The 25,908-nt window shown below is 45.1% G+C and overlaps 1 protein-coding gene across 1 annotated transcript in view; it reads left to right on the top strand.

The window, feature by feature from the left end:
- The window catches only part of aldh8a1 (aldehyde dehydrogenase 8 family member A1), a 47,291-nt gene extending 29,647 nt beyond the window's left edge, over positions 1-17,644 (top strand). The window contains exons 3-7 of the mRNA XM_033020933.1: positions 3,926-4,081; positions 11,223-11,372; positions 12,152-12,408; positions 15,486-15,647; positions 16,605-17,644. Of these exons, the coding sequence (XP_032876824.1) occupies positions 3,926-4,081; positions 11,223-11,372; positions 12,152-12,408; positions 15,486-15,647; positions 16,605-17,057 (1,178 nt within the window). The 3' untranslated portion in view covers positions 17,058-17,644. The remainder of the gene's footprint in view (positions 1-3,925; positions 4,082-11,222; positions 11,373-12,151; positions 12,409-15,485; positions 15,648-16,604) is intronic.
- The last annotated feature ends 8,264 nt before the right edge of the window (positions 17,645-25,908 follow it).

Genomic DNA, 25,908 nt, shown 5'->3' with positions numbered 1-25,908 from the left:
TGGCAGGGGATCCAGTATCTCACCAATTACAAGACCAACCTTGGAGCTGCTGAAGGTGACGCCTCGTTGGCAGAGGAGCTGAACCTATTCTTTGCTCGCTTTGAAGTGGAGCCACCAGAGACAGCCACATCACACCACATGGTCCACAGCAGCTTAATCCTCAAGATAGAGGAGCATGAGGTGAGGTGCACGCTGCGGGCCATCAATCCGAGGAAGGCTGCTGGACCCGACTGCGTCTCTGGACGCGTGCTGAAGGACTGCGCAGACCAGCTGGCTGGAGTCTTTACGAGGATTTTCAACCAGTCTCTGGCCCAGTCCACTGTTCCACCCTGTCTGAAGTCCGCAACCATAGTCCCCTTACCCAAAAAACCCCACATCTCCAGCCTCAACGACTACCGGCCAGTCGCACTCACACCAGTGGTGATGAAGTGCTTTGAAAAACTGATCCGGGGTCATATCACATCACTCCTGCCCCGAAGCTTTGACCCCCACCAGTTTGCGTACAGAGCGAATAGATCTACAGAGGATGCTGTAGCCACAGCCCTCCATGCTGCACTGTCCCACCTGGAGCAGCGGGGGAGCTACATGCGGATGCTCTTTGTGGACTACAGCTCTGCTTTTAACACCATCCTTCCCCACAAACTGGTGGACAAATGGGGGACTTGGGACTTCCACACTCCACCTGCATGTGGATAAATAGCTTCCTGTCGGGTCACAGCCAGAGAGTCAGAGTGGGCCATCACACATCCACGGCCCTCAGCCTCAGTACCGGCTCTCCACAGGGCTGCGTACTGAGCCCCCTGCTCTACACCATCTACACACATGACTGCACCCCCGCCCACCACAGCAACACCATTGTCAAATTCGCGGATGACACCACGGTGGTGGGGCTCATCTCTGGGGGGGACGAGTACGCCTACAGGGATGAGGTGGAACAGCTGACAGTGTGGTGTGGAGAGAATAACCTGCTCCTCAACACCTCAAAGACCAAGGAGCTCATAATAGATTACAGGAAGAAGAAAACGGACATTACACCATTAATCATCAGAGGGGACTGTGTGGAGAGGGCGGCGGATTTCCGCTTCCTGGGAATCCACGTTGAGGCGGACCTGACATGGAGCGTGAACACCTCTGCGCTGCTGAAAAAGGTCCAGCAGAGACTGCACTTCCTGAGGGTGCTCAGGAAGAATAACATCACCCAGAGACTGCTGCTGTCCTTTTATCGGTGCTCCATGGAGAGCATCCTAACATACTGTGTATGCGTGTGGTACACCAGCTGCACAGCGGCTAAGAGGAAAGCGCTCCAGAGGGCTATTGACAACGCCCAGAAGATTGTCGGCTGCCCTCTCCTCACCTTGGAGGACCTACACAGTTCCCACTGTCTCAAGAAATCCCAGAACATTATAAAGGACATTTCCCACCCCGGACACTCCCTGTTTGAACTGTTGCCGTCAGGCAGACGGTACAGATCAATGAGGACAAGGACAAACAGACTCAAAAACAGCTTTTATCCCACAGCAATAACTACACTTAATATAGCCACCAAATGAGCGCAGGTGCACTACATACCAAAGGGATTGTGCAATCGACAGAAGAATGTATGGCTGTGTGTTTATGCTTGTTTTTTTCATGTTATTTATTTTAGTTGTTTATTTCAGATATTTCTCTTTTACGTATCGTTAGCTTTTAGATAATGTGTGAATGGTGCACTGACTGGTTGGCATTTTTAATTTTGTTGTACATGTTTACATGGTATAATGACAATAAAGAACCTATACAGGTGCACAACCTTTTATCCGGAGTTCCGGAAACCGAAAAACTCCGAAAACCGGCCATTTTTTCCAGGATGTCGTCTGCACACCAAAGCTCGCGTTTGGCGCCAAACTTGACCCGAAACGACCCACGGTCAACCCAGGTCTGTACCAAAGATCTTATAGCGGAGCTTCGCTATAAGATCTTTGGTCTGTACTACTGTAGCGGCTGCCTCCTCCCCAGAGACCGGGGAGACACTTAAACATCTGTAAATCATTGCTTAAATGTTAGTCAGTTAGTTTGGAGGGCTTTTATGTGAAGGGGGCGGGGGGGAGGGTGAAGGGGGAAACTTTAATTCTTAGTCCCCTACCTGGTCGGAGAGGCGGGGAGCGGGCAATGCCTTACCGGGTCGCCGTGCAGTAAGCTCCGGAGCGCTGTGGCCGCCAACTCCCAGCTGGGGCTGCGGGCGTCCGGCCGCGGGCGGCGCCGGTTGTAGCTCCGACACCGGCAACTCTACCCCTGCCTGCGCGGCGCTCCAAATCCAGCGCGGCCCGCGGCCGGACGCCCGCAGCCCCAGCTCCGCGATGTTGTGTGTCGGTGGCCACAGCGCTCCGGAGCTTACCGCACGGCGACCCGGTAAGGCATTGCCCGCTCCCCGCTGGTATCCCAGCGCTGCGACGCCGCCGACTCCCAACATTCGCGGAGCTGGGGCTGCGGGCGTCCGGCCGCGGGCCGCGCTGGATTTGGAGCGCCGCGCAGCCAGGGGGTAGAGTTGCCGGGGTCGGAGCTCCAACCGGCGCCGCCCGCGGCCGGACGCCCGCAGCCCCCAGCTCCGCGATGTTGGGAGTCGGCGGCCATAGCGCTCCGGAGCTTACTGCACGGCGACCCGGTAAGGCATTGCCCGCTCCCCGCCTCTCCGACCAGGTAGGGGACTAAGAATTAAAGTTTCCCCCTTCACATAAAATCCCTCCAAACTAACTGACTAACATTTAAGCAATGATTTACAATGATTCCCCGATCTCCGGGGAGAGGCAGCCGCTCCAGACTTTTCAAGCCGCCTGCGCTACCTACCTAATCTACGCTAAAAATCTTCCATTCGGAAATCCGAAAAATTCCGAAATCCGACAAGTGTCTGGTCCCAAGGCTTTCGGATAAAAGGTTGTGCACCTGTACCTATAAAACCTGTTTTCACTTCTTCTTTCTGGGGTATTGTGTGTAGATTGATGATTCCGGAAGGGCGGCGCTGCCTTGCAGCTGTGGCTCGCCTGCAGTCCGTTTGTCTTTTCTGTTTTTTGTTTTCTCTTGTCCCGTTTTTACAGTTTATTTCGGTTTATTTAGCTGTGTATGTGTGGGGGGGGGTGGGTGTAACATGTTTTTTGACTCTTCCTTCGGGGGGGGATGCGACCTTTCCTGCCGTATCCCCCCGTCTCTGTGTCCGTCTGCGCTGACGCCTATCGCGGAGCTGGCGTCCTCCAACTGCGACCGACCTCGAGGCTGCGGAGGCAGAGCCAGGACTTACCAACGCTGACTTCGGGGCTGTGGTTGCGGTGCGACCCAACTTCCGACCCGACTTTGGAGCCTCGGAGGCTCGGTCGCGGGCCAGTGGACGACATCATCGGGAGCTCGAGTTCTGTTTTCCGGAGCTCCCGCAACTACAGCTGCCTCCGCTGGACTGGAGGACGGCAGCTTCAGCAGCTTCGACCGCCCCGGGCCGCGGAGTTTGAACCAGCCCGTTTGCGGAGCTCTGATTCAGCCGCGAGACTTACTTACCATCACCCGGTGGGGTCACAACATCGGAGGCTTGGATTGCCTCAGCGCAGAGGGAGAGCAAGGAGGGAAGAGAGAATGACTTTGGGACTTTAAACTGTGTTGAGTGTTTGTTATTTATTCTATGTTATGACTGCAGGCTAAACCATTTCGTTGCACTGAAAAGTGCAATGACAATAAATTGAATCCAATTAAGAAAAATGAATTTACTCCATTTTAAAATAAGGCTGTAACGTAACAAAATGTGGAAGAAGTGAAGGTGTCTGAATACTTTCTGAATGCACTGTATGGTCTGTTATCAGATATAGAGGACATGTTCTAAAACCCAGCTCGGCGGCAAGATTTCATGGAAATTGTCCAATTATCTAATTTCATAAATGTTCATTTTTCCCTTTGCAAATTTTAGGGAAGACTATTACTGCAGCAAGAAGCATGGAAATACCTCGAGCAGTTTATAATTTCCGTTTTTTTGCCTCAACGATCCTCCACAACACCACAGAATGTTCAGAGATGGACCATATGAGCTGCACCCACTTCACCACACGGACACCAGTGGGAGTAGGTGAGGCAACAGAGAATAATCAGATATGCGGCACGGTGGTGTAGCGGTAGAGTTGCTGCCTTGCAGTACCAGAGACATGGGTTCCATCCTCATTTCTGGTGCATGTCTGTTGGAGTTTGCACGTTCTCCCTGTGGCATGCGTGGGTTTTCTCGGGGATTTCCGGTTTCCCCCCACACTCCAAAGACGTACAGGTTCGTAGGTTAATTGGTTTGGTATAATTGTAAATTGTCCATAAAGTGTGTGGGATAGTGTTAATGTGCGGGGATTGCTTGTCGGCGCGGACTGGGTGACCGAAGGGCCTGTTTCTGCACTGTGTCTCTAAACTAAACTAGCACATGAACGATTCCTCTTCATTATTATATTTTCACCCTGAGAGTTGTGAATAATTTAAAAGAGAGTTAGATCTAGGGGCTAGCGGAATCAAGGAATATGGGGAGAAGCAGGCACCGGTTACTGTTTGTGGATGATCAGCCATGATCACAATGAATGGCGGTGCTGGCTCGAAGGGCCAAATGGCCTCCTCCTGCACCTATTTTCTATGTTTCTACATTTTTGAAAGTCCTTTTGTGTGAAAATATGCTGACATATTTTGTTGATATCGGTGAGAAAAATAATCTCTGTCACCCGGAAGAAAATTTGTATTTGGATAGAAAGTGTAAATATTTGTATGTGGGCAGAACTTATTTTTACGTGGGAAAAATCTCCCTCATCCCACAGCGTAGACTAAAAAATATTAGCAGAGAGAAACCACTCTGCAAATATAGCATGAGGAATGAGCTACTCTGCCTGGGGCAGTTTAATCCTCCTCGGCGTCACCAGAAATGTTCTCTGGCTTTTGGTAATACAGGTAGTTACAGTTTTTCACCATTTCAGTAATATTTTTTTTTCACTTATCTATAATTACTGTATGGGAACCAGATAAAAATTACACAAATACAAAACACTCTATTTGCAGAGAGCCAGAAATAAAGATAAAGAGCTGGATATATTCAGCAGATCAGTCAACATCGGTGATGAGCGAAAACAGTTGCAAACAATTCACCAGAAGGGAACCTCTGATTTATCTCCAGAGATGCTGCCTGCTCCACTGACTATTTGCAACCTTTACTGCTTTTGTTAAACATCTTGCATGTTGCCTTTAAAAGATTACATAAAGAACTAGACTAAGTGGAACCCGTTGGGTCCCAGCATCACATGGGAGGGCTGGTCACCAACGCAACATTCCACCTCTCCACCAATTCCAATATTGCTCTATTGCTCGCCAGTGGCGGCGGGGGGGTTGTCTGTTGCGCTAGTATGGGTGTTGCGGGCCGAAGGTACTGGTTTCCAGAGGGCTAGTATAGACATTGTGGGCCGAATGGATTCTTGGGCTGGCAGCCAACTGTTGCAACGATTTTAAAAGCCAAGGCGAGGCAAACAATTGGGCTGCAGCCACTTGACAACCAAAATTCATTTTGTGAGCACAAACTTGTTATAAAGGCGAGGCAAACAATTGGGCTGCAGCCACCCGACAACCAAAATTCATCTTGTGAACACAAACTTGTTCAAAAGGCGAGGCAAACAATTGGGCTGCAGCCACCCGACAACCAAAACTCATTTTGTGAACACAAACTTGTTAAAAAGGCGAGGCAAACAATTGGGCTGCAGCCACCCGACAACCAAAATTCATTTTGTGAACACAAACTTTTTAAAAAGGGCTGCAGCCACTTTACAGCTGCATCGAGGGGACTCACCGTGGAGTAGACGTGCGTTCAGTGTTATTCGCAGCTCAGACAGCCATGACCCTCTCGCTTCCTGCGTCTGGCAGAGACTGAGTGAGGCACGACACTTCCGGGTTTTATAGTCCCTCCCCCTGCCGCCAGCAGGGGCAGCAGAGAGAATGGGGAATTTTGTAAAAACATTAATATCTCTCTCATATTTCATCAATGGGAAAAATCCTCTGGTCCCGGAAGGCAGAGGGGGGCTCTGAGGGAGGTGGCCAAAAATGACGGCCGTAGGTGGCAGCGTTCTCTCGGAAATCACGCCACAGTGGGCCAAAAGCGGTCAAGATCAGACTTTTAGTAATATAGATAGATGGCTGCACCGTGGTAATTTTGGGGACAAAGTCCAGTAATGGTGGTGCCTTGAGTTGGTCCTAGTACAGGGATCATTGTAACAACCACTAGAGTTTGCTGCTCTTTATATTCTGACATATTGTTTTGCAGCTGTGATTTATATTCAACGGTGATAATGGCAAAGGGCAAAGCAAAAGACGCTGTTCAGTATTTTATTCTTGTGGAGAACTGAAAATAGCCCAAGTCCTACTGTTACAGTCATGGAAACAAAGTGCATCACTATCTTTTCACTTCAGTCTTTAAATAATCTAGAGTATGTATCACTGCACTATCAATAATTTTAATAAGTAAAAATAATCTATTTTGCTTTCTTCCTGACATTTTTGATAACTGGAAAGACTTCATTCAATCTCCCTTTAAATTCCTCCGTTCCTAAATAACAAACTTTGGATAGGATGGGTTTAGATAAATATGGGTCAAAAGCAGGCAGGTAGGACTAGTGTGGATGGGGCATTTTGGTCCGTGTGGGCTAGTTGGGTCGAGAGGCCTGTTTCCATGCTGCGTGACTCAATGAAAGCTGATTTCATAAGCTCCCTGCACTACAATAGCATTTTGTTCCAACTATCATTAAAGCCTTGGCGTTTCTCTAAGATCCTTCCTATGGCAAGCTTCATGAACCTTATGCAATGCTCCAGCATGTGGCCGACCAATGCCGTTATATTTTAGTACAATGATTTATAATCATTGTCTGTCTTTACAATACAAAGGATTTGTTTTCCTTTCTATAAAAATCAATTTAACTGAACCCTTCAATCTCTATTGTGCCTCTGTTTAACAATTCTTTCGTGAGGAGTGCACGGCCTTTTTTAATTACAGGATGGGCAGGTTCACTGAGGGAGTTGACTGTGGGTGGTGCTATTGAAAGGATATTAATGTCTTCTGCCTGGGGTCAGGGAGTGAACTGGATGCTCTATCTCTACTTCACTCCGAACCTGGTAGACAGATATAAACATAGAAAATAGGTGCATGAGTAGGTCATTCGGCCCTTTGAGCCAGCACCTCCATTCAATATGATCATGGCTGATCAACCAAAATCAGTACCCTGTTCCTACTTTATCCCCATATCCCTTGATTCCGTTAGCCCCAAGAGCTATATCTAACACTCTCTTGAAAGCATCCAGTGAATTGGCCTCCACTGCCTTATGTGGCAGAGAATTCCACAGATTCACAACTCTCTGAGTGTTTTTTTCCCCCCTCATCTCAGTCCTAAATGGCCTACCCCTTAATCTCACACTGTGACCCCTGGTTCTGGACTTCCCCCACATTGGGGACATTTTTCCCGTGTCTAGCCAGTCCAATCCCTGAAGAATTTTATATGTTTCTACTATAAGATCCCCTCTCATTCTTCTAAATTCCAGTGAATATAAGCCCAGTCGACCCATTCTTTCATGTGGGACTGAGGCGTGAATGAAGGGAAAGGTGCATGGTGAATGTGAGAGAGGATCTGGAGTGGGCAAACCAAAAATTGAGTGTATTCTATAGGTATCTTCTCCATTTTCTGCTAGTTTGATTTATGCCTGATCCACTGTCGAGCAACCAGGAAATAAAACAGTGGATATGCAGAGAATGGAGAGATATGGATCTTGTGCAGGCAGATGAGGTTAGTTTAGCTTGGCATCATGTTCAGCACAGACATTGTGGGCTGAAGGGCCTGTTCCTGTGCTGTACTGTTCCATGTGTATGAAGGAACTTCAGATGCTGGTTTAAATCTAAGATAGACACAAAATGCTGGAGTAACTCAGTGGGACAGGCAGCATCTCTGGAGTGAAGGAATGGGTGATGTTTCTGGTCGAGACCCTTCTTCAGACTGATGTCAGGGGAGTGGGAGGTATATAGATAAGGAAGTGCATAGACGAGGAAGTGAAAGGTGTGAAAACAGGACAAAGGGAATGGTAATCAAGGAAAATGTAGAATAGATTGTTAGTTGGGAGAAGGTGACAACAAACCAAACAGAGATAAGATGGTCGGAGGTAACAACAAAGTAAACACAGTCCTCTACTACATTTTATCTCTGTTTGCTTTGTTGTTACCATCTCCCAACTAACAATGATCTTGTCTACGTTTTCCTTTGTTTCTCCAGCATTTTTTATGTCTGTACTGTTCTATGTTCTATGGTAAGATTGGAGGGAAGGATGTTGGGGGTGAAGTATGAGGCTGTGACTTGGATTTCCTTGATAAATGTCCTTGGTAAATTGGAATGATTGGACTGTTGTTCCTCACAAGTGATTCTGTAGATGATCCATTTGAAGTCATTCTCATATCCCTTCAGTTGCTGGGTTTCTTGTGGTCTGAGAAACATCGCCTACAGCAGTTAAATAAAAGTACACAGCCTCCTTTGAAATATTTCTTTTTGTCAGATATGTCTCCAGGGTATGGATTGTTCACCTGTCCTTTGTCTTTCATGTTAAATCAACATGTGTGAACTCTTAAGATTTTTGAATCATCGTTGCTCCTCTTCCACTACTTCCTCCCCTTGGACTTTATTTCTTGTAGTGCAGGAGGATGAGGGGTGATCACATAGAGGTGTATAAGATCATGCGGGGAATAGATGGGGAAATGCACAGTCTTTTACCCAGAGTAAGGGAATCAAGAACCTGAGAACATAGGTTTAAAGTGAATGGGGAAAGATTGAATAAGAACCTGAGGTGCAACTTATTCCACACAGAGTGTGGTGGATGTATGGAATGAGCTGCCAGAGGAGGTAGGTGGGGCACAGGCATGTGCCGTGAGTAATTACTCAAGGTAAGCAGTCAGTCGGCTTTAAAAAATAAAGCGCATGCGCAGATTGTTCTCTCCGTAAAAATAAAAAATAAAAATAAAAACAGTAACAATTCAATTTGCCCAAGGCTTCCTAGTCTCCTTTATTCTTAATTACTGAATGGGTGGGGGTGAAGGGTGATGGCAGATGGAGAGATGGTGGGAAAAACGGGAAAGTACAGGGAAAAGTTGAATCAGTTGTCATCTTATTGAATGACAACACTTGTTCAAGGGACCAATTGGGGAGAGAGTTCCTTTCACAGCGTGTGGAGAGTCTGTGCCAGTGGTAAAGTTGCGGGGAGGGCAGGAGTGTTGAGAAAGAGGGGGTCGGGGATAATGCCAGTAACTCACTCACTCACCGCTGCCACAGCTCTCCGGACAATGGAACCGCCGCATTGTTGTCGGGGATAGAAGCAGCTCGGGTAGCTGCGAGCGGCTGCCGGGACCCGACAGCAGAACCGGCTGCCACTTCAGCGCCTTCTGGCGGCCCGCTCACCTCTGGCAGTGCTCTCCGTCTGTCTGAATATATTCATCCCCAGTCTGCTGCTCGCCGACTTCGCTCATGTCAGCCGCTTCCCGCAAATCCTTAATTTCCCACAGCCGAGTAACCTCGGGTTGGACAGGCTAGATGCAGGAAGATTGTTCCCGATGTTGGGGAAGTCCAGGACAAGGGGTCACAGCTTAAGGATAAGGGGGAAATCCTTTAGGACCGAGATGAGAAGAAACTTTTTCACACAGAGAGTGGTGAATCTCTGGAACTCTCTGCCACAGAGGGTAGTTGAGGCCAGTTCATTGGCTATATTTAAGAGGGAGTTAGATGTGGCCCTTGTGGCTAAAGGGATCAGGGGGTATGGAGAGAAGGCAGGTACGGGATACTGAGTTGGATGATCAGCCATGATCATATTGAATGGCGGTGCAGGCTCGAAGGGCCGAATGGCCTACTCCTGCACCTATTTTCTATGTATCTATGTATCTATGTAACCTCAATCACGCTGTTGGAATTTAAGGATTTGCGGGAAGCGGCTGACATGAGTGAGGCCAGCGAGAGGTTTTTAGACGGAGAGCTGCCAGAGGTGAGCGGGGGCCGGCAGAAGGCGCTGAGGTGGCGGCTGGTTCTGCTGTCCGGCTTGGCGGCCGCTGGCAACCGCCCGAGCTACTTCTCCCCCCCCCCCGGCCTCAGTGCGGTGGTATTGCACGCCTCCGTGCAAGGAGCGTCGCAAGTGGCATGATCCCGACCCCCTCCTTCACAACGGGGTAAAGTTGCCCTCCCCGCAACTTTACCCCGAGCCAGACTCCCCAAACGCTGTGAAAGGAACTCTACCCCCACCCCCACACCCCGGGAAATACGGTATTTAAAAACATAAAGCACCAACAAATGAACTTATCACATTATCGGTACACAAACTCCATTCTTCTCTCTGTTTCCTAAGATACACTTAAAATAATGACAATCCATATTTGAAAACCCCGCCAAGAAACTGTCGCTGTGCATGCGCAGGAGGCAGCTACGCCTGTGCAGTGCTGCAAAGGCAGAATCTCCGCTGCCTTCAGCCCCGCGTGAAATTGACGGCTTAAAGCAGCGCCGACGGCACGTGGGCTGTACAGACCTTCAAGGGTTACAAACGCTGCGGTTGAATGGCACGGAAAATTATGCCTACCTAAGAGATCAATCTCTTAGATAGGCATAACTCTCCCATGCCTTTACTATTTATATTTAGTAATTACCATTTTATAATTTTAGTCAGGGTAGGCAGTGCCTACCTTCCCTACCCTGACGGCACGTGCCTGGTGGGGCAGGTAGTATAACAACATTTAAGAGATAATTGGAAAGGTTCACATATCAGAAAGGTTTAGAGGGTTATAGGCCAAATGCAGGCAGGTGGGACCAGATAGGGCATCTTAGTCAGCATTGACGTTGGGCTGAAGTGCCTGTGTCCGTGCTGTATGACACTATGACTTTAACACATACAACTACTTGTATGCATCCTCAGAATGTGCAATGCTCAAATTTGTCACCAAATTTGATATTTTTTAAGACCTGAAGCCCTATTTAATTAAACAAAACTGGAACCAAGAGAAATCACAGAATGGAGTCTAAGGAAATAGCATGGCTCTTTTGTTGCCAGCCTGATGTGCATTAGGGCAAAACTGAGTATTGAAAATGTTTCGTCGGTAACTCGGCTACTTGCTGGACTTTAAGGTATTATTAATGGTTCTAATTTCACACATTGTGAAGTGGCTAATCTTAATCTCTTCTTTGTCCCTTCAGCTGGCCTGATCAGCCCCTGGAATTTCCCACTTTACCTCTTGACATGGAAAATAGCCCCTGCCATTGCCACGGGCAACACTGTTGTTGCCAAACCCAGTGAAATGACGTCAGTCACTGCTTGGATGATGTGCAAACTCTTGGATGAAGCAGGTAGAGTGAAGGCAATAGATAGACATGGAATGTCTTTGTGTCTCTTTATGCACCTTTTGTTTTGAAGGGCAATTTCAATGTTTCCAGCTAATGCAGAAGAAATCCATCATCACTGGCATAATTCTGAAGAGAAGTCATCGATCTGAAACCTTAACAATGTTTTTTTTTCACAAATCAATGCTTCTTGACCAGCTGAATATTTCCAGATTTTCCTGCATTTATTCCCAGACTTCCAGTATCTGCAGATTTTGTTTTCCATGACGTTCATTGTTGTGGTCAGAATCATTGGCCTTAGTCCAACAAAGCTGTGAGAGACTTGTTCTACTCCTTTTGAGTTGGTGATATTCCGTTTTTGTGAACACTTATTTCTCTGTAGCCAATTCATATCATGTGACAGTAATAGAATTAGGCCATTCGACCCATCAAGTCTACTCTGCCGTTCAATCATGGTTGATCTATTTCTCCCGCCTAACCCCCATATCCCTGACACCTGTACTAATCAAGAATCTATCTTTCTCTGTATATCCACTGACTTTGCTTCCACAGCCTTCTGTGGCAAAGAATTCCACATTCACCACCCTCTGACTAAATAAATCCCTCCACATCTCCTTCCTAAAAGAACGTCCTTTAGTTTAGAGGCTATGACCTCTAGTCCTGGACTCTCCCACTAGTGGACACATGTTACTGAGTGTCATATTGATTTCCTTCTGTATCATATCTTAAGTCATAAGCTTTTCCCATTCCCATTTGCTATTTAATGTTTCTTTTTCCTTTCTCAGGCATTCCACCTGGTGTAGTGAACATAATATTTGGGAGTGGCCCAAAGGCTGGGGAGGCAATTGTTTCTCACCCCGATGTGCCACTGATATCCTTCACTGGGAGCACACTCACTGCACAGCATATCCGAGAGAAGAGTGCTCCATACTGCAAGAAGCTCTCCCTGGAGTTAGGGGGGAAGAACCCAGCCCTTATCTTCGATGATGCCGACCTTGATGAATGCATCCAAACAACAGTGCGATCCAGCTTTACTAACCAGGTACAAAAAGCTTACCAGGCGCTGATTCATCCCTTGTACAATGGCAGCTGTTAAGGGTGTAAGATTAAGAACTCGTGAATTGACTGCTTATAATTACCCTCTATGAGAAATGTAATTGTTGTTATATTATTGCATTATTTTTCCACGGTCATTGGGATGTATAAATGAATGGTTTCACTGCTTATCCTGACAACTGAGTGGCTTGGGAGCCTAATGTAAAGGGTAGGTCATCCACAGACAATAATCACTGCTGGACCAGACAAGATAAATGTGTTGTGTTGCCTATCCTGAAGGACATTAACGAGCTAATTCAGTTTGTACAATAATATTCGTTCTGGTGATACGTTACAAATGTCCAATTAGGAAATTTTATTCCAAATCATCACGAATAGGAGTTGAATTTATGATTTCCCTTTCAAAAGACACAGGAACAGAATTAAGCCATTCTGCTCATTGAGTCTGCTCTGCCATTTGATCATAGCTGATTTATTTTTCCCTCTCAACCCCATTCTCCTGCCTTATCTCTGTAACCTTTTGACACCCTTACGAAGCAAGAATCTATCAATCTCCGCTTTAAAAATACACAATGACTTGGCCTCCACTGTCATCTGTGGCAATGAATTCCACAGATTTGCCACCCCCTGACTAAAGAAAATCCTCCGCATTTCCATTCTAATGGAACGTACTTTGCTAACCCAATACCATTTACACTATGCTAATCCAAGCAGTGCACAAAATGAAGAGGTGAAATAAGTTGCTTACAAAATGACCAATTAACAAATTATAATTAACAGTTTGCTATTGGTTTAGCAAGTTAAATTTTCTGTTTTCATAGCGAGAGGATTTGAGTATAGGAGCAAGGAGGTCTTACTGCAGTTGTATGGGGCCCTGGTGAGACTGTGTGGTATTGTGTGGAATTTTGGTCTCTTAAATTGAGGAAGGACATTCTTCCTATCGAGGGAGTATTGCAACGTAGGCTCACCAGGTTAATTCCCAGGATGGCGGGACTGATATATGATGAAAGAATGGATCAACTGGGTTTATTTTCACTGGAATTTAGAGCATGAGAGGGGATTTAAAGAAACATAAAATTCTTAAGGGTTTGGATTGGCTAGATACAGAAAAAATGTTCCCGATGTTAGGGGGAGTCCAGAACCAGGGATCACAGTTTAAGAATAAGGGGTAGGCCATTTAGGACCGAGATGAGGAAAAACGTTTTCACCCAGAGAGATGTGAATCTGGAATTCTCTACCAAAGAAGGCAGTGGAGGCCAATTCACTGGATGTATTCAAGAGAGAGTTAGATTTAGCTCTTGGGGCAAATGGAATCAAGGGATATGGGGAGAAAGCAGGAACAGGTTACTGATTTTGGATGAGCAGCCAGGATCATATTGAATGGCGGTGCTGGCTCTAAGGGCCGAATGGCCTACTCCTGCAACTATTTTCTATGTTTACTAAATGCTTGCCATTTTGGGTCTCTTTAATATTTCAATGGCAGAAGACGCTGCTTGTGCTGAGTTCAGTTCATTCTGTACTTTTTCAACCATTGTGGTGGGACTTGTCCACTCCTATAACTTTGCTGTAGTCCTAACCCACTTCCTTGGGATGGGGATTACCTCTAGTGGAGAGTAAATTCCCATCAGGAATTTGGCTGACAGCAGGGAATTGGCCAAATGCCAACTCGGGAGCAGGAACACTGATGCTGCACCAGAGAAATGGTGGGCTTCTGAAAGATTTCTCAGAATCCCGAAGTTAGTAAATTGGTTGTCCTTTTGCCCCATAGTGAGGTTTTTAAGAAAGGAAGAAATTGGAGATTGAATTTTGAGACCTGGGGAATTAATATATTCGGGGTCAATTTGAGATTCTATGACCTTTAGTAAAATTATGATGGAGGGAGCAAAGTGTGTGAGCCTGAATTTTCTCTCCTGAAATTATCATCATTATCATAATTGGGTGGCACGCACGGTGACGCAGCGTTAGAGTTGCTGCCTTACAGCACCACAGACCCAGGTTCCATCCTAACTATGGGTGCTGTCTGTATGGAGTTTGTATGTTCTCCCTGTGGCCTGCATGGGTTTTCGCCAGGTGCTCTGATTTCCTTCCATATTCCAAAGACATACAGGTTTGTAGGTTAATTGGCTTTGGTAAAGATTGTAAATTGTCCCTAATGTGTAGGATTGTGCTAGTGTACAGGGATCGCTGGTCGGCTAGGACAAGGTGGGTTGAAGGGCCTGATTCCATGTTGTATCTCTCAACGAAACTAAAAGAAAGCTGTATACATTCACATGTTACATTTAAAACAAGGTGCGATGGAGATGCGACTTATTCTGTATCGTATCTCCGTCCGCACTGCGGCCTAACATCTTGGAGCTGGCGGTCCCTTTGCTGGGGATCGACTTCGGGAGCTCCAACCGCGGGAGCCTGCGGACTTAACATCGTGGAGCTCACGGTCCCTTGGTTAGGGATTGACTTCAGGAGCTCCAGCCGCAGGTGCTTTGACCGCCCCGATCGCGTGAGCTTCGATTGTCGGCTGCGGGAGCTTAGATCGCCCCGACTGTGGAAGGTTCGACTGCCCCAACCGCGTGAGGAAAGGATGGAAGAAGATAATACGTTATTGTCTTCCATTTGTGTGCTGTGGTGGACGTTTATGTTAGTTTTTATGTAGTTGTGTGTCTTGTTGCTTTTTTGGCATGACTGTACGGCAAATCAAATTCTTTGTATGTTTTTTGTCATTCTTTGTAAACATGGTTAACTAATTAATTACAATACAAATTCCCCTCTGAATTGTTCCCATCTCCTCGACATCCAGCAGAAAATAATTTTAGTTTAGAGACACAGCGTATCGGCCCACCAAATCCACACCGACCAGCAATCATCCATACACTCGTTCTATCCTACACACAATGGATACTTCACAGGTCAGTTAACTGACAAACCTGCACAATACAATACAATTACAATACAATACAATAAATTGACTCTGTCTTTCTCTTCCCTTCTCATCCACCATTCCCCCTGCATCGCCATTAATTATTTAAAACAGATTCTAGCTCATTAATTCCTTTTCTCTTTTGCCAGGGTGAAGTCTGTCTGTGTACAAGTAGAATTTTTGTGCAAAGGAAGATCTACAATGAGTTTTTGGAGAAGTTTGTGGAGAGTACGAGGAAATGGAAGGTCGGCATCCCTTCAGACCCAACAGCCAACATGGGAGCTCTCATTAGCAGAGAGCATCTGGAAAAGGTTTGGTTGCATCATTGCATGCTGGAATTTCAAATAGATAGAAGTGGAATTTTAAAAAAAAATCTTTGCAAAATTTAATTTAAGTTATTTTCTGTCAAAAGCATTCATTTAAATATTGTTCAGCAAAAAAAGAATATAAAATATACTTGTGTCAATAACTCAATATATATTTACATGGTTTATTTGTAAAATCTCCAATCTTAAATATGTGTGGCCTTTATAGCAATGTGTGTGGCAAATAGCCTAGGATTTGGATCTTAAATTTTTTTTAGAAATTCTGGCATATAGCACCTATATTAGGATATTTCTCGTTTTCATGCCGAGCTCTTGACTAAGACACATCTACCATTCATATTTTTACATATATTAAAACCCTTTCTCCTCTGTAGTTACTATTGATCATAATTTAATTTGTAATGCGCTCTGAACAAACACCTTGCCTCTATCAGTCCCAGATCTATTTTAGCTCTGACTTTTTTTTTTCTCACTTCGATCTCACACCATTTATGATAGAGCCGTTAGTTGCTTTGTTCTTGTATATTGTTTATCATAAGGTGATGTGATAGGAGCAGAACTTGGCCATTTGGCCCATCTAGTCTACTCCACCATTCAATCATGGCTGATCGATCTCTCTCCCTCCTAACCCCCATTCTCGTGTCTTATCCGCATACCCTCTGAACCCTGGTTATCCTGACCACACCCACCTTGCCATTTCTGACAATCTTCAGAAAACTCTCAAAATATATTCCTCTTTTTGCTGTGTCTTCAGTCCTTTCCATTATGTCTTTTAATACTGCGTCGTACCTGATCTTGTAAAACACTAGTATATCATTTTATCGTGTCACTAGTACTACATGCATGTACGTTAGTGGTTTCGCAGTAGGTTGGATCGGATGTTTAATGTGAGTAATGGAGTGAAACTTTCTGTTCACAGTAATGTCTCTGTTTCCTGAACAGGTTAAGAGTTACATCAATCTAGCCGTAAGTGAAGGGGCTAAAATCCTTTGTGGTGAAGGAATTGATTCCTTGGACATTCCTGATAAAAACAAGACGGGTTATTTTCTATTGCCAACGGTGATCACAGAAATAAAGGACTGCTCTCGCTGTATGCAGGAAGAGATCTTTGGCCCAGTGACGTGTGTTGTACCTTTTGACACAGAGGAAGAAGTAATCCAGCGAGCAAATGATGTGAAATATGGATTGGCTGCCACTGTGTGGTCACGAGATGTTGGCCGGATATATCGGGTTGCTAAGAAGCTTCATACCGGTATGGTGTGGACCAATTGCTGGCTTATTCGTGACCTGAATCTGCCATTCGGTGGTATGAAAGCCTCTGGAGTTGGCAGGGAAGGGGCCAGAGACTCGTTTGAGTTTTTCACGGAGGTTAAAACTATTACAATAAAACACTGACCCCCCCCCCCCCCCCACCTCATCCCATTATGAGCGACACATTAATTTGCAGTAATTAAAACAAAATTGCAAAAACACTATAGAAATCAATTGAAACGTTTACCATCGGTTGTAATTGTGTGTCATGGAGCACCATTCGTGATGCTTGGAGGCAAAGGATCACCTCTCTGCGAATGTGAGGTGTGAAAGGTGGAAGCAGCCCTCAGTAAATGGCAGCTGGTGAGTCTAGAGTAACATTGATGCGCATGAGTTACTGAAGATAAGTTGATTCCTTCTTGTTTTAGTGACCAAATTGAGGGAACAAATTGGCAGGGATCAGGATCGGGAAAAAGATTGTTATTAAACAATAATTTGTAACTCGTAGTAATGTTTCGTAAAGAGTGATGTTCAGTAATTCTTCAGGAGGAAGTATAGCCTTACACTTGTGATGTACCAGTGAGGTACTGCACTACAGTACTGTCCATACAATGTAAAATGAGACAAAGCCTTAACAGTGTCGTATACTTTATCACTGGAACATATTGATTATTAATATGTTAGAAATGTTAAGTGTAATTTTGAAAATTAAAGTCAATTATGAATTATAGTATCTTGACTTAATTTATTTTACGTTACTTGGTGCGGTGTCTATGAAAAGTTTATCTCACAGTATCAGATATTCCACTTCCTATAAGAGTTGAGATGATTAAAACCTCTTACGAAAATTGCCATATTTGTACTTTTTAATGCTTGCTGTGCATAAAATTTGTTTTCCACATATTTTGAAGTATTTGCACCCATTTTCTGATGGTTTCATTCTTCAGGGAATTGTACTGGAGATTTCCATTGAACAGGCTTGAAGAGAGGGGCTTAACAGCTGATTCCTATTCATAAAATAAAGGCAAGAACAAAACAGTAGGCAAAGATTAGGGCTGTTTCTATTCCGTGTTTACTGTTCAAAGCTGCTGAGTTGTTGCTGCATTTTTTGTTCTTCTTTCAAATTTCCAGCTCGCCAATATTTTTCTTTTGAATTGCTCCTGTTCCCATCTCCGTGCCATCCAACAGAAAACAATTTTAGTTTAGTTTAAAGATACAGCGTATCGGCCAACCAAATCCACACTGACCAGCTATCATCCATACACTCGTTCTATCCTACTTCACAGAAGCCAGTTACCCGACAAACCTGCACGTCTTTGGAATGTGGGAGGAAACCAGAGCACCCAGAGAAAACCTATATTGTCACGGGGAGAACGTGCAAACTCCACACAGATGGGACCCATAGTCAGGATGAAACCTGGGTCACTGCCGCTGCGCCACTGTGCCGTTCTGTGTAGGTAAAAAACCCTGAAAATTTGAAAGAAGTACAAAAACTGATGATAGACTGGGCGGGGAAAAGCAGACATTTAAAACACAGGCCCTGGGTCTTGGGCTATGTTAACACCAAATCACCACAAACACCAGTGGCTAGCCACTGAAAGTAAACAAACACACTCCACTCCAAACCTCCTCAGTATTGCATCAGCTAGTGTTGCATCAGCTTGAAAAGCCTCCTTCTGCACTGTAATTTTGTAGAATCGTAAAGTCGTACAGCATTGAAACAGGCCCTTTGGCCCATTAGCCTATGCTGACCACCATGCCTGCCCATATTAATCTCTATTGCCTGCATTAATTCCATATCCCTCTATGCCCTGCTCATATAAGTACCTGTCTAGATGCATCTTAAATCTAGTTCCTGTGCCTGCATCCACCACCTCCTGTGGCAGCTCATTCCAGATAACAATAATCCCTCTCCTTTAACTCTGGGGATGTAACTGATATACTTGTGCTGAGTACTTCAATATGTGGCGATCATTCTGTTAATTGTCTAACCCACAGTAAACAGTGTTGTACATACTGGTACAAATGAAGGGTTGGACTGCATATAAAGAGCATATAGTGACATGGCAGTTTTATTACTGAACCAGAAACCTGTTGAGGCCCAGACTAATGATTTAAAATCAAGTGCAAATCAAACTGCGTTAAATTGGGCATTCAAATGTAATTGATTCATTACAATTAAGGGCAAGGGTGGCCCACTGGCGCAGCGGTAGAGTTGCTGCCTTACAGCACCTGCAGCACCAGAGATCTGGGTTCGATCCTGACTACGGGTGCTGTCTGTAGGAGTTTGTACCTTCTCCCCTTGGGTTTTCTCTGAGATCTTTGGTTTCCTCCCACACCCCAAAGATGTACAGGAAGTAGGTTAATTGGCCTGGTATATGTGTAAATTGGCCATAGTATGTGTAGGATAGTGTTAGTGTGCGGGGATCGCTGGTCAGTGCAGACACGGTGGGCCGAATAAATCTGGAATTGAAAAAGCTGGTATAGTGAAGGATACCATAAAGCTAACTGATGGCCATAAAACATCACGTGCGGGAGGAACTCAATAGGTCAGGCAGCATCACCACTGAGTTATAGACAATAGACAATAGGTGTAGGAGTAGGCCATTCGGCCCTTCAGCATTCACTGTGATAATGGCTGATCATCCACAATCAGTTCCTGCCTTCTGTTCCTGCCTTCTCATATCCCCTGACTCCGCTATCTTTAAGAGCCCTAACTTACTCTCTTGAAAGTATCCAGAGAAACGGCCTCCACTGCCCTCTGAGGCAGAGAAGTTCCTCCAGCACTTTCTGTTTTGCTCAAGATTGCAACATCTCTCGTTATTTTTGTTGCCAAATTGTCATAAACACTCAGTTCATTCATTAAAGGTCTTAATGGGGCTGTCCCACTTGGGCGACCTAATTGGTGAGTTTAGAAGAGTTTAGGAGAGTTTGAAAAAGTGTCATGTTGAAGACCTCCTTCGACCTCCTTCGACTATGTTGAAGACAAGCTTCGACTGGCTTCGGGAAAATTGGACACCGAATAGTGGAGAGTGAAGACGACCTCCTTCGATCTTCTTCGACCTCCCTTCGACTACGATGAAGACTATCTTCGACTACCTTCGACTACCCTCGATTACCTACGACTAAGATGCCAACCTACTACGACTAAACCTACGAGTAAAAAAAGTGTTGATTTTTTCCATGGCGACCTTTTTTTACTCGCGGGCATTTTTCAACATGTTGAAAAATACACCGTGACCGAGCTGAGGCCTCGAGTACACGGGGACTACTCTCAAGCATGAAGGAGAGTTACAAAGGCCCTCCTACTACCTCGTGTCAACCATGCTGCGAGTATGAGTTGAGGGCAAACTCGCCAGAACGCGCGGATTAGGTCCCCCAAGTGGGACAGCCCCTTAAGGCAAATATCTCCTTGTCTAATCTAGTTTACCTGTGCTCCAGAGCTAGAGCAGTATACTTGCAAGTAACCACCCTGATTTTTTTTTAGTTGGAATTTTATCTAATCAAGCCTAGATAATTATTTGGTGAGCTAGTTGTAAAATTGGGGCTGGAGCAAAATCCTTTCATTTTCTGAGCTCGTGTTAATGTTCACTGTGAATTTGGTGGAAATTAGTTAATGCTATAGAGTACCATTCTGGATTCATTGTCTGTTTGTAAAGTTTCGCCTTGTGCTGGATTTGATGCAAGCCTTTGTTTATCCATAACTTGGGGACTGGAAGGACTTCATTTGAAGGGGAAATATAGATTTTCTTCAGGTCTTTCTGAAGTGTTATTCGTTTTATCTATAACGCCTTTGATGTGCTTGACTGTTTGAAGATTATGCAGTAGCAGTTCCCCACTGTACCAGCTTGTATCTGATAATTCTATCATGCTCACCACTGTGATGAGAGAAAGTGGCTTTTATTGTCTTTCCGATGACTGGTCAGCACACAACAAAAACTTTTCACTGTACCTCGGTACACGTGACAATAAACTCAACTAAACTAATTAAATAGGTGATGAATGGCAACTTTAGGATTAGGCTTAGGGTTATTATTGTCATGTTATGACAATACAGTATAGTGGTACAGTGAAAAGCTTTGCATGCTATCCAAACAAATCAGATATGCCATGGTATACCACAGGTATACCACAATGCCACCATGGTTCGGATGTTAGAGTCGCTGCCTCCCAGTGCCAGAGACCCGGATTTGATCCTGAACGTGGGTGCTTACTGTATAGATTGCATGCTCACTCTGTGACCGCATAGGTTTCCCCCGGCTGTTCCAGTTTCCTCCCACATCCCAAAGACGTGTGGGGTTGTCGGCTAATTGGCCTCTGTAAATTGCCCCGAATGTGTAGGGAAAGTGGGAAAATGTAGAACAATTGTGAACCGGTGATCAATGGTCGGCGTGGACTCAATGGGCCAAACGGCCTGTTTCCATGCTGTAGCTTCAAAACCATACACTAATACAATCAAGTCAAACTCGAACACGATAGATAGAGCAAAGGGGAACTTGTTGCCAGGGATATGGAGAATGCCACGGTTAATTATGAACAGTTAAATTGAGTCCGGCCAGTTAAAAGTGGTGCTCCGGAGTGAGAAAGTAACTTGAGTGACTCTTCCACCATCTCCACAGCATCTTCCACCAAGATGCAGGACAGAACACCACAGGAGATCCTTCTTCCCTGTGGCTATCAAACTGTACAGTCTGGGGTAGACTGAGGCCGATTCCACCCTCCCCCACCTCCCCAATCTTTGCACATCCCCAATCCTCTCCACTCATCACTTTAATTTCATGTTTCATTATCTTGTGTTTTTATGACTGTTCGACGATCAATTTCCCTCCTGGGAAAAATAAAGTTCTATCGTATCGATTAGTTATGCATCGTATCGTAAATAAACGGCTTAAATAATCCTTCTGGTATTCATTTTGTGTGGCGGAAGTATATTTAGTGAGTATGTTGGTGGATTTCTAACATGTTAGTTGTATTTGGTTTGTGGTGCAGTGTGCAGGAGGAGTTTGTTTGCGCTGATGTTTAAGGTTTAGTGGAAGTCTAGGCTTATGCGTACAGTCCTGTGAGTGAATGGTTTTGCTCTGTGGTGCCGCTGTGGCAACCTCATGATGAGACTCTTAGCAAATACTTCATCCGTGTGAGAAAATCAATTTTTGATTCAATCAAAATGTGATTACATCATTAAGTGTGATTAAATCATTTTTTGATTATACACATCAAAAATGTCATGTTCATAAATGATAGGAGCAGAATTAAGCCATTCGGCCCATCAAATCTACTCCACCATTCAATCATGGCTGATCTATCTCTCCCTCCTAACCCCATTCTCCTGCCTTCTCCCCATAACCGCTGACACCCGTACTAATCAAGAATCTAATTATCTCTGCCTTAAAAATACCCATTGACTTGGCCTCCACAGCCTTCTGTGGCAAAGAATTCCATAGATTCACCACCGTCCGACTAAAGACATTCTTCCTCATCTCTTTCTTCAAGGAACATCCTTTAATTCTGAGGTGATGATTTCTAATCCTAGACGCTCCCACTAGAAGAAATATCCTCTCCATATTCACTCTATCCTAGCCTTTCACTATTCAGTAAGTTTTAATGAGGTGTCTCCTCATCCTAAACTATAGCGAGTAGAGGCCCACTGCCATCAAACACTCATAAGTACCATTATAGTTCTACACAGGAGGAGAGATGTGAGATTTGAGTCAATATTTTTATTAATCATTTTGATGCATTATTTTTTATTAATCATGCAAAGCTGCTGCAAGCACAAATTTTATTGTTCCGTTCTCTGTGTGTTACAATTAATTAAATGTTCTCTAGAAACTGGAAATGCACAACTGTTTCATCGCCCTTCCCAATGCTGTCCTGAAGAACTGTGTCCATCCTGAACCTTATGTACAGGTTGCATCAGAGGTTGAATGATATCCACAGTATCTGGGATTTTACTGGCTGTGTGTACATTTGAAACAGAGCTAAAGTAGATGAACTATGTGAGGAATTTGTCTTGTGCAGATGCCATGCCCACTGAGTTACAAAACAATGAAACAAGCTGCACAGTTTTCAGTTTTCGGAGCTTTTATCAGATTTAAATTTGCAGTGTGGACATTATTGGAAGTCTAGTAGGACGCTGCAGTAGGAGAAGAACATTGGTTCAATGTTTTTTACTAAATTGTGAATTTTCTAGATAAATTTACTGATTCCAAGCTCTCAGCTGGGAGTCAGGGTTGATAGAATCAGAGCGTGAAACAGCATCCATGTAAAAATTAATGGTTACATTACTTTTGCTTCCACGCTGTCTCTTCCCTTTCTTTCCTGGATCTCCTTCTTGTCATCTAAAGGGATAAACCAGCTACTTGCATGTATTTCAAGCCTGTTGACACCCACGGCTATCTTCCACTCTCGCCTTTCACCATTTTGCAGGGACTGCTCCCTTTGCGACACCACGGTCTATTTTTCCATCCCCACCAACCAACCAAAGATACAGTGCAGAAACAGGCCCTTTAGCCCACCAAGTTCCTCGCCGACCAATGATACCCGGACACTAGCACTATCCTACACACTATGGACAATTTACAATCTTTACTGAACCCAATTAAGCTACGAACCTCAACATCTTACGATTCGATACAATAAACTTTATTCATCCTTGGAGGGAAATTAATCTGCAAACAGTCACAACACAAAAACTTGAAATTAAAAGTGAAAAACAAAGGGCAAGCAACTGTTGGCTGGCTGCCGTGTATGCAGCGCCTAAACCAGAACCAACAAGCAAACGAACGATCGAACGCAGACTTTGGAGTGTGGGAGGAAACCCACGCAGGTCATGAGGAGAACGTACAAGACGGCACCCATAATCAGGATCGAACCCGGGTCTCTGGCACTGGGAGACAGCAACTCTACCACTGTGCCACCATGCTGACCCATTTGAGTAAAGTAGTGATGGACAAGGACAAATATGAAATTCAATCTACAATAAGCCTCCTCTCTACATCTCTGTACTCAGCCTCTTTCCCTTTGTAGAGTTTATCCGGTCATTATCACCAGTCTCCACAATCGATATATTATTCTCCACAATCTCCACCACCCACAAAGAGATTCCACAAGCAGACTTGTCTTCCATTCTCCCTTCACAACATCCCGGTCCAGTCTTCAATCCCCACCAACTATCCAACTTATTATGACACTTTACTTCGCAACGGCAATCAATGCAACATTTGTCCTTTCACCTCTTCCCTTCCCCGGGGACTTGGATAGTGTTTCCTAGCGAAGCAGTGATACATTTGCACGTCTTCCTTTTCAGCGTCAGCCAGTCAGAGTTTACAATTTGGTTGGATGAACACTTTGCAGGATGCCTGTGCTCAGGGTTGCAAACTTTCTCACTCCCAAATAAGGGACAAAATGTCAAAAAACGGGCCATGGCTGGGTGAATGATGAGTTGGCCCGGGTGCTGGACTGCACACAAAGCCCAGCCAGCGGGCCAGCTGAGGAGATTTGGCCCAGGCGCCCGACTTTGCGCGCAACGTCGCACGGCCTGGGCCAAAACCCCTCAGCTGTCCCGCCGGCTGGGCTTTGTGTTCTGCTGCACGCAAAGTCAGACACCCCATCCAACTCATGAACTGATGATCGGCCATGAGAAAGGCGGTGGTGTCGGCGGTAGGAGAAGGTCGGACAGCTGGCCGGGTTGCTGACCGACGGGGCCATGGGCAAGGCGCTGCTGCTGCATTCCATGGGCTGCACTACATCGGTACGGGTGAGGCGGGACACGGCGCTCTGACGTGCCAGTCCCCTCGACCCGAGTGGTTGCAGTCAAATACGGGACAAGGGCAGTTCCGTATGGGCCAAACCAATTTAGCCCAATATACGGGATGACCCGGCTAATACGGGACAGTCGGCAACCCTACCTGTGCTCAGTCTGCAGGGAAGCCCTAGAGTTTCCTATTGCTTGTCACTTTAATTCTCTATCCCACTCCCACTCTGAGCGATTGGTCTGTGGCCTCTGTTATAACAAGGCCTAATGCAGCATCTCATGCTATATCTGGGCACATCACAGCCCTCTGGTCTCGGTATTGAATTCTACAACTTCAGGTAACGTCATTTCTCTGTCCATATCAATCACTGAATCAACATTCACTCATTAAACAGATAACAGTCAACTCCATAATGTCAGAACATTTTTCCCCAGGATGAAAAGTATCAAATATTTGAGTGCATAGGTTTGTAAGTTTTAAAGGAGATGTACAGGGCAGGTTTTTGTACACAGTGTTGTGGGTGTCGGGAATGTGCTGCCGGGGAGTGGTGGTTGAGGCAAATATGATAGTGGCTTTTAAGAGTCTTTTGGATAGGCACATGGAATGGAGGGATATGGATAATGTGTTGGTATATAAGAGTTGGTTTTCCCATCATGTTCAGCACAGACATTGTGGGCCGATGGGCCTGTTCCTGTGCTGTACTGTTCTATGTTCTATGTTTTATCACCTATTACCTTGTTTGCAACTTATCCCCAGGGGTCACCCAGTGTCACTCTATCAGGTAACATTCCTCTTCCCCCCACCCTCCCTGTCGCTTAACAACCTTCTTTTCTCCCCCTTCCAGTTCAGACAAAGAGTATTCAACCCACAGCATTTTATGTTTTAAGATTTCCAGCATTTGCAGTTTTTTTTTTCTTAGAGCACAATTGTACATTATGCAAAAATTAGAAGTAAGGGCATTTCAGTTCATTTGGCATCTTTTACTCTCCTCCCAGACTAGTATTGGAGTAGGAAGCACAAAATAATGCTGTACCTTGTTTTTGAAATTGAGAGAAAGAAAACATAACATTTCCCATGCTGAGAAGCACCAGATAAAGATGGATATTACAAATTAGAGTCAAACAGTGGGAAACAGGTCCTTTGTCCCGACTTGCCTACACCGACCAACATGTCCCATCTACACTTGTCTGACTTGCCTGTATTTGGCCTATAAACTTCTAAACTTGTCCTATCCATGTATC

The sequence above is a fragment of the Amblyraja radiata genome, chromosome 5, assembly GCF_010909765.2.
Source record: "Amblyraja radiata isolate CabotCenter1 chromosome 5, sAmbRad1.1.pri, whole genome shotgun sequence".
Lineage (NCBI taxonomy): Eukaryota > Metazoa > Chordata > Chondrichthyes > Rajiformes > Rajidae > Amblyraja > Amblyraja radiata.
The sequence above is the reverse complement of the archived record's forward strand: the minus strand, read 5'-3'. Positions and strand labels throughout refer to the sequence as shown.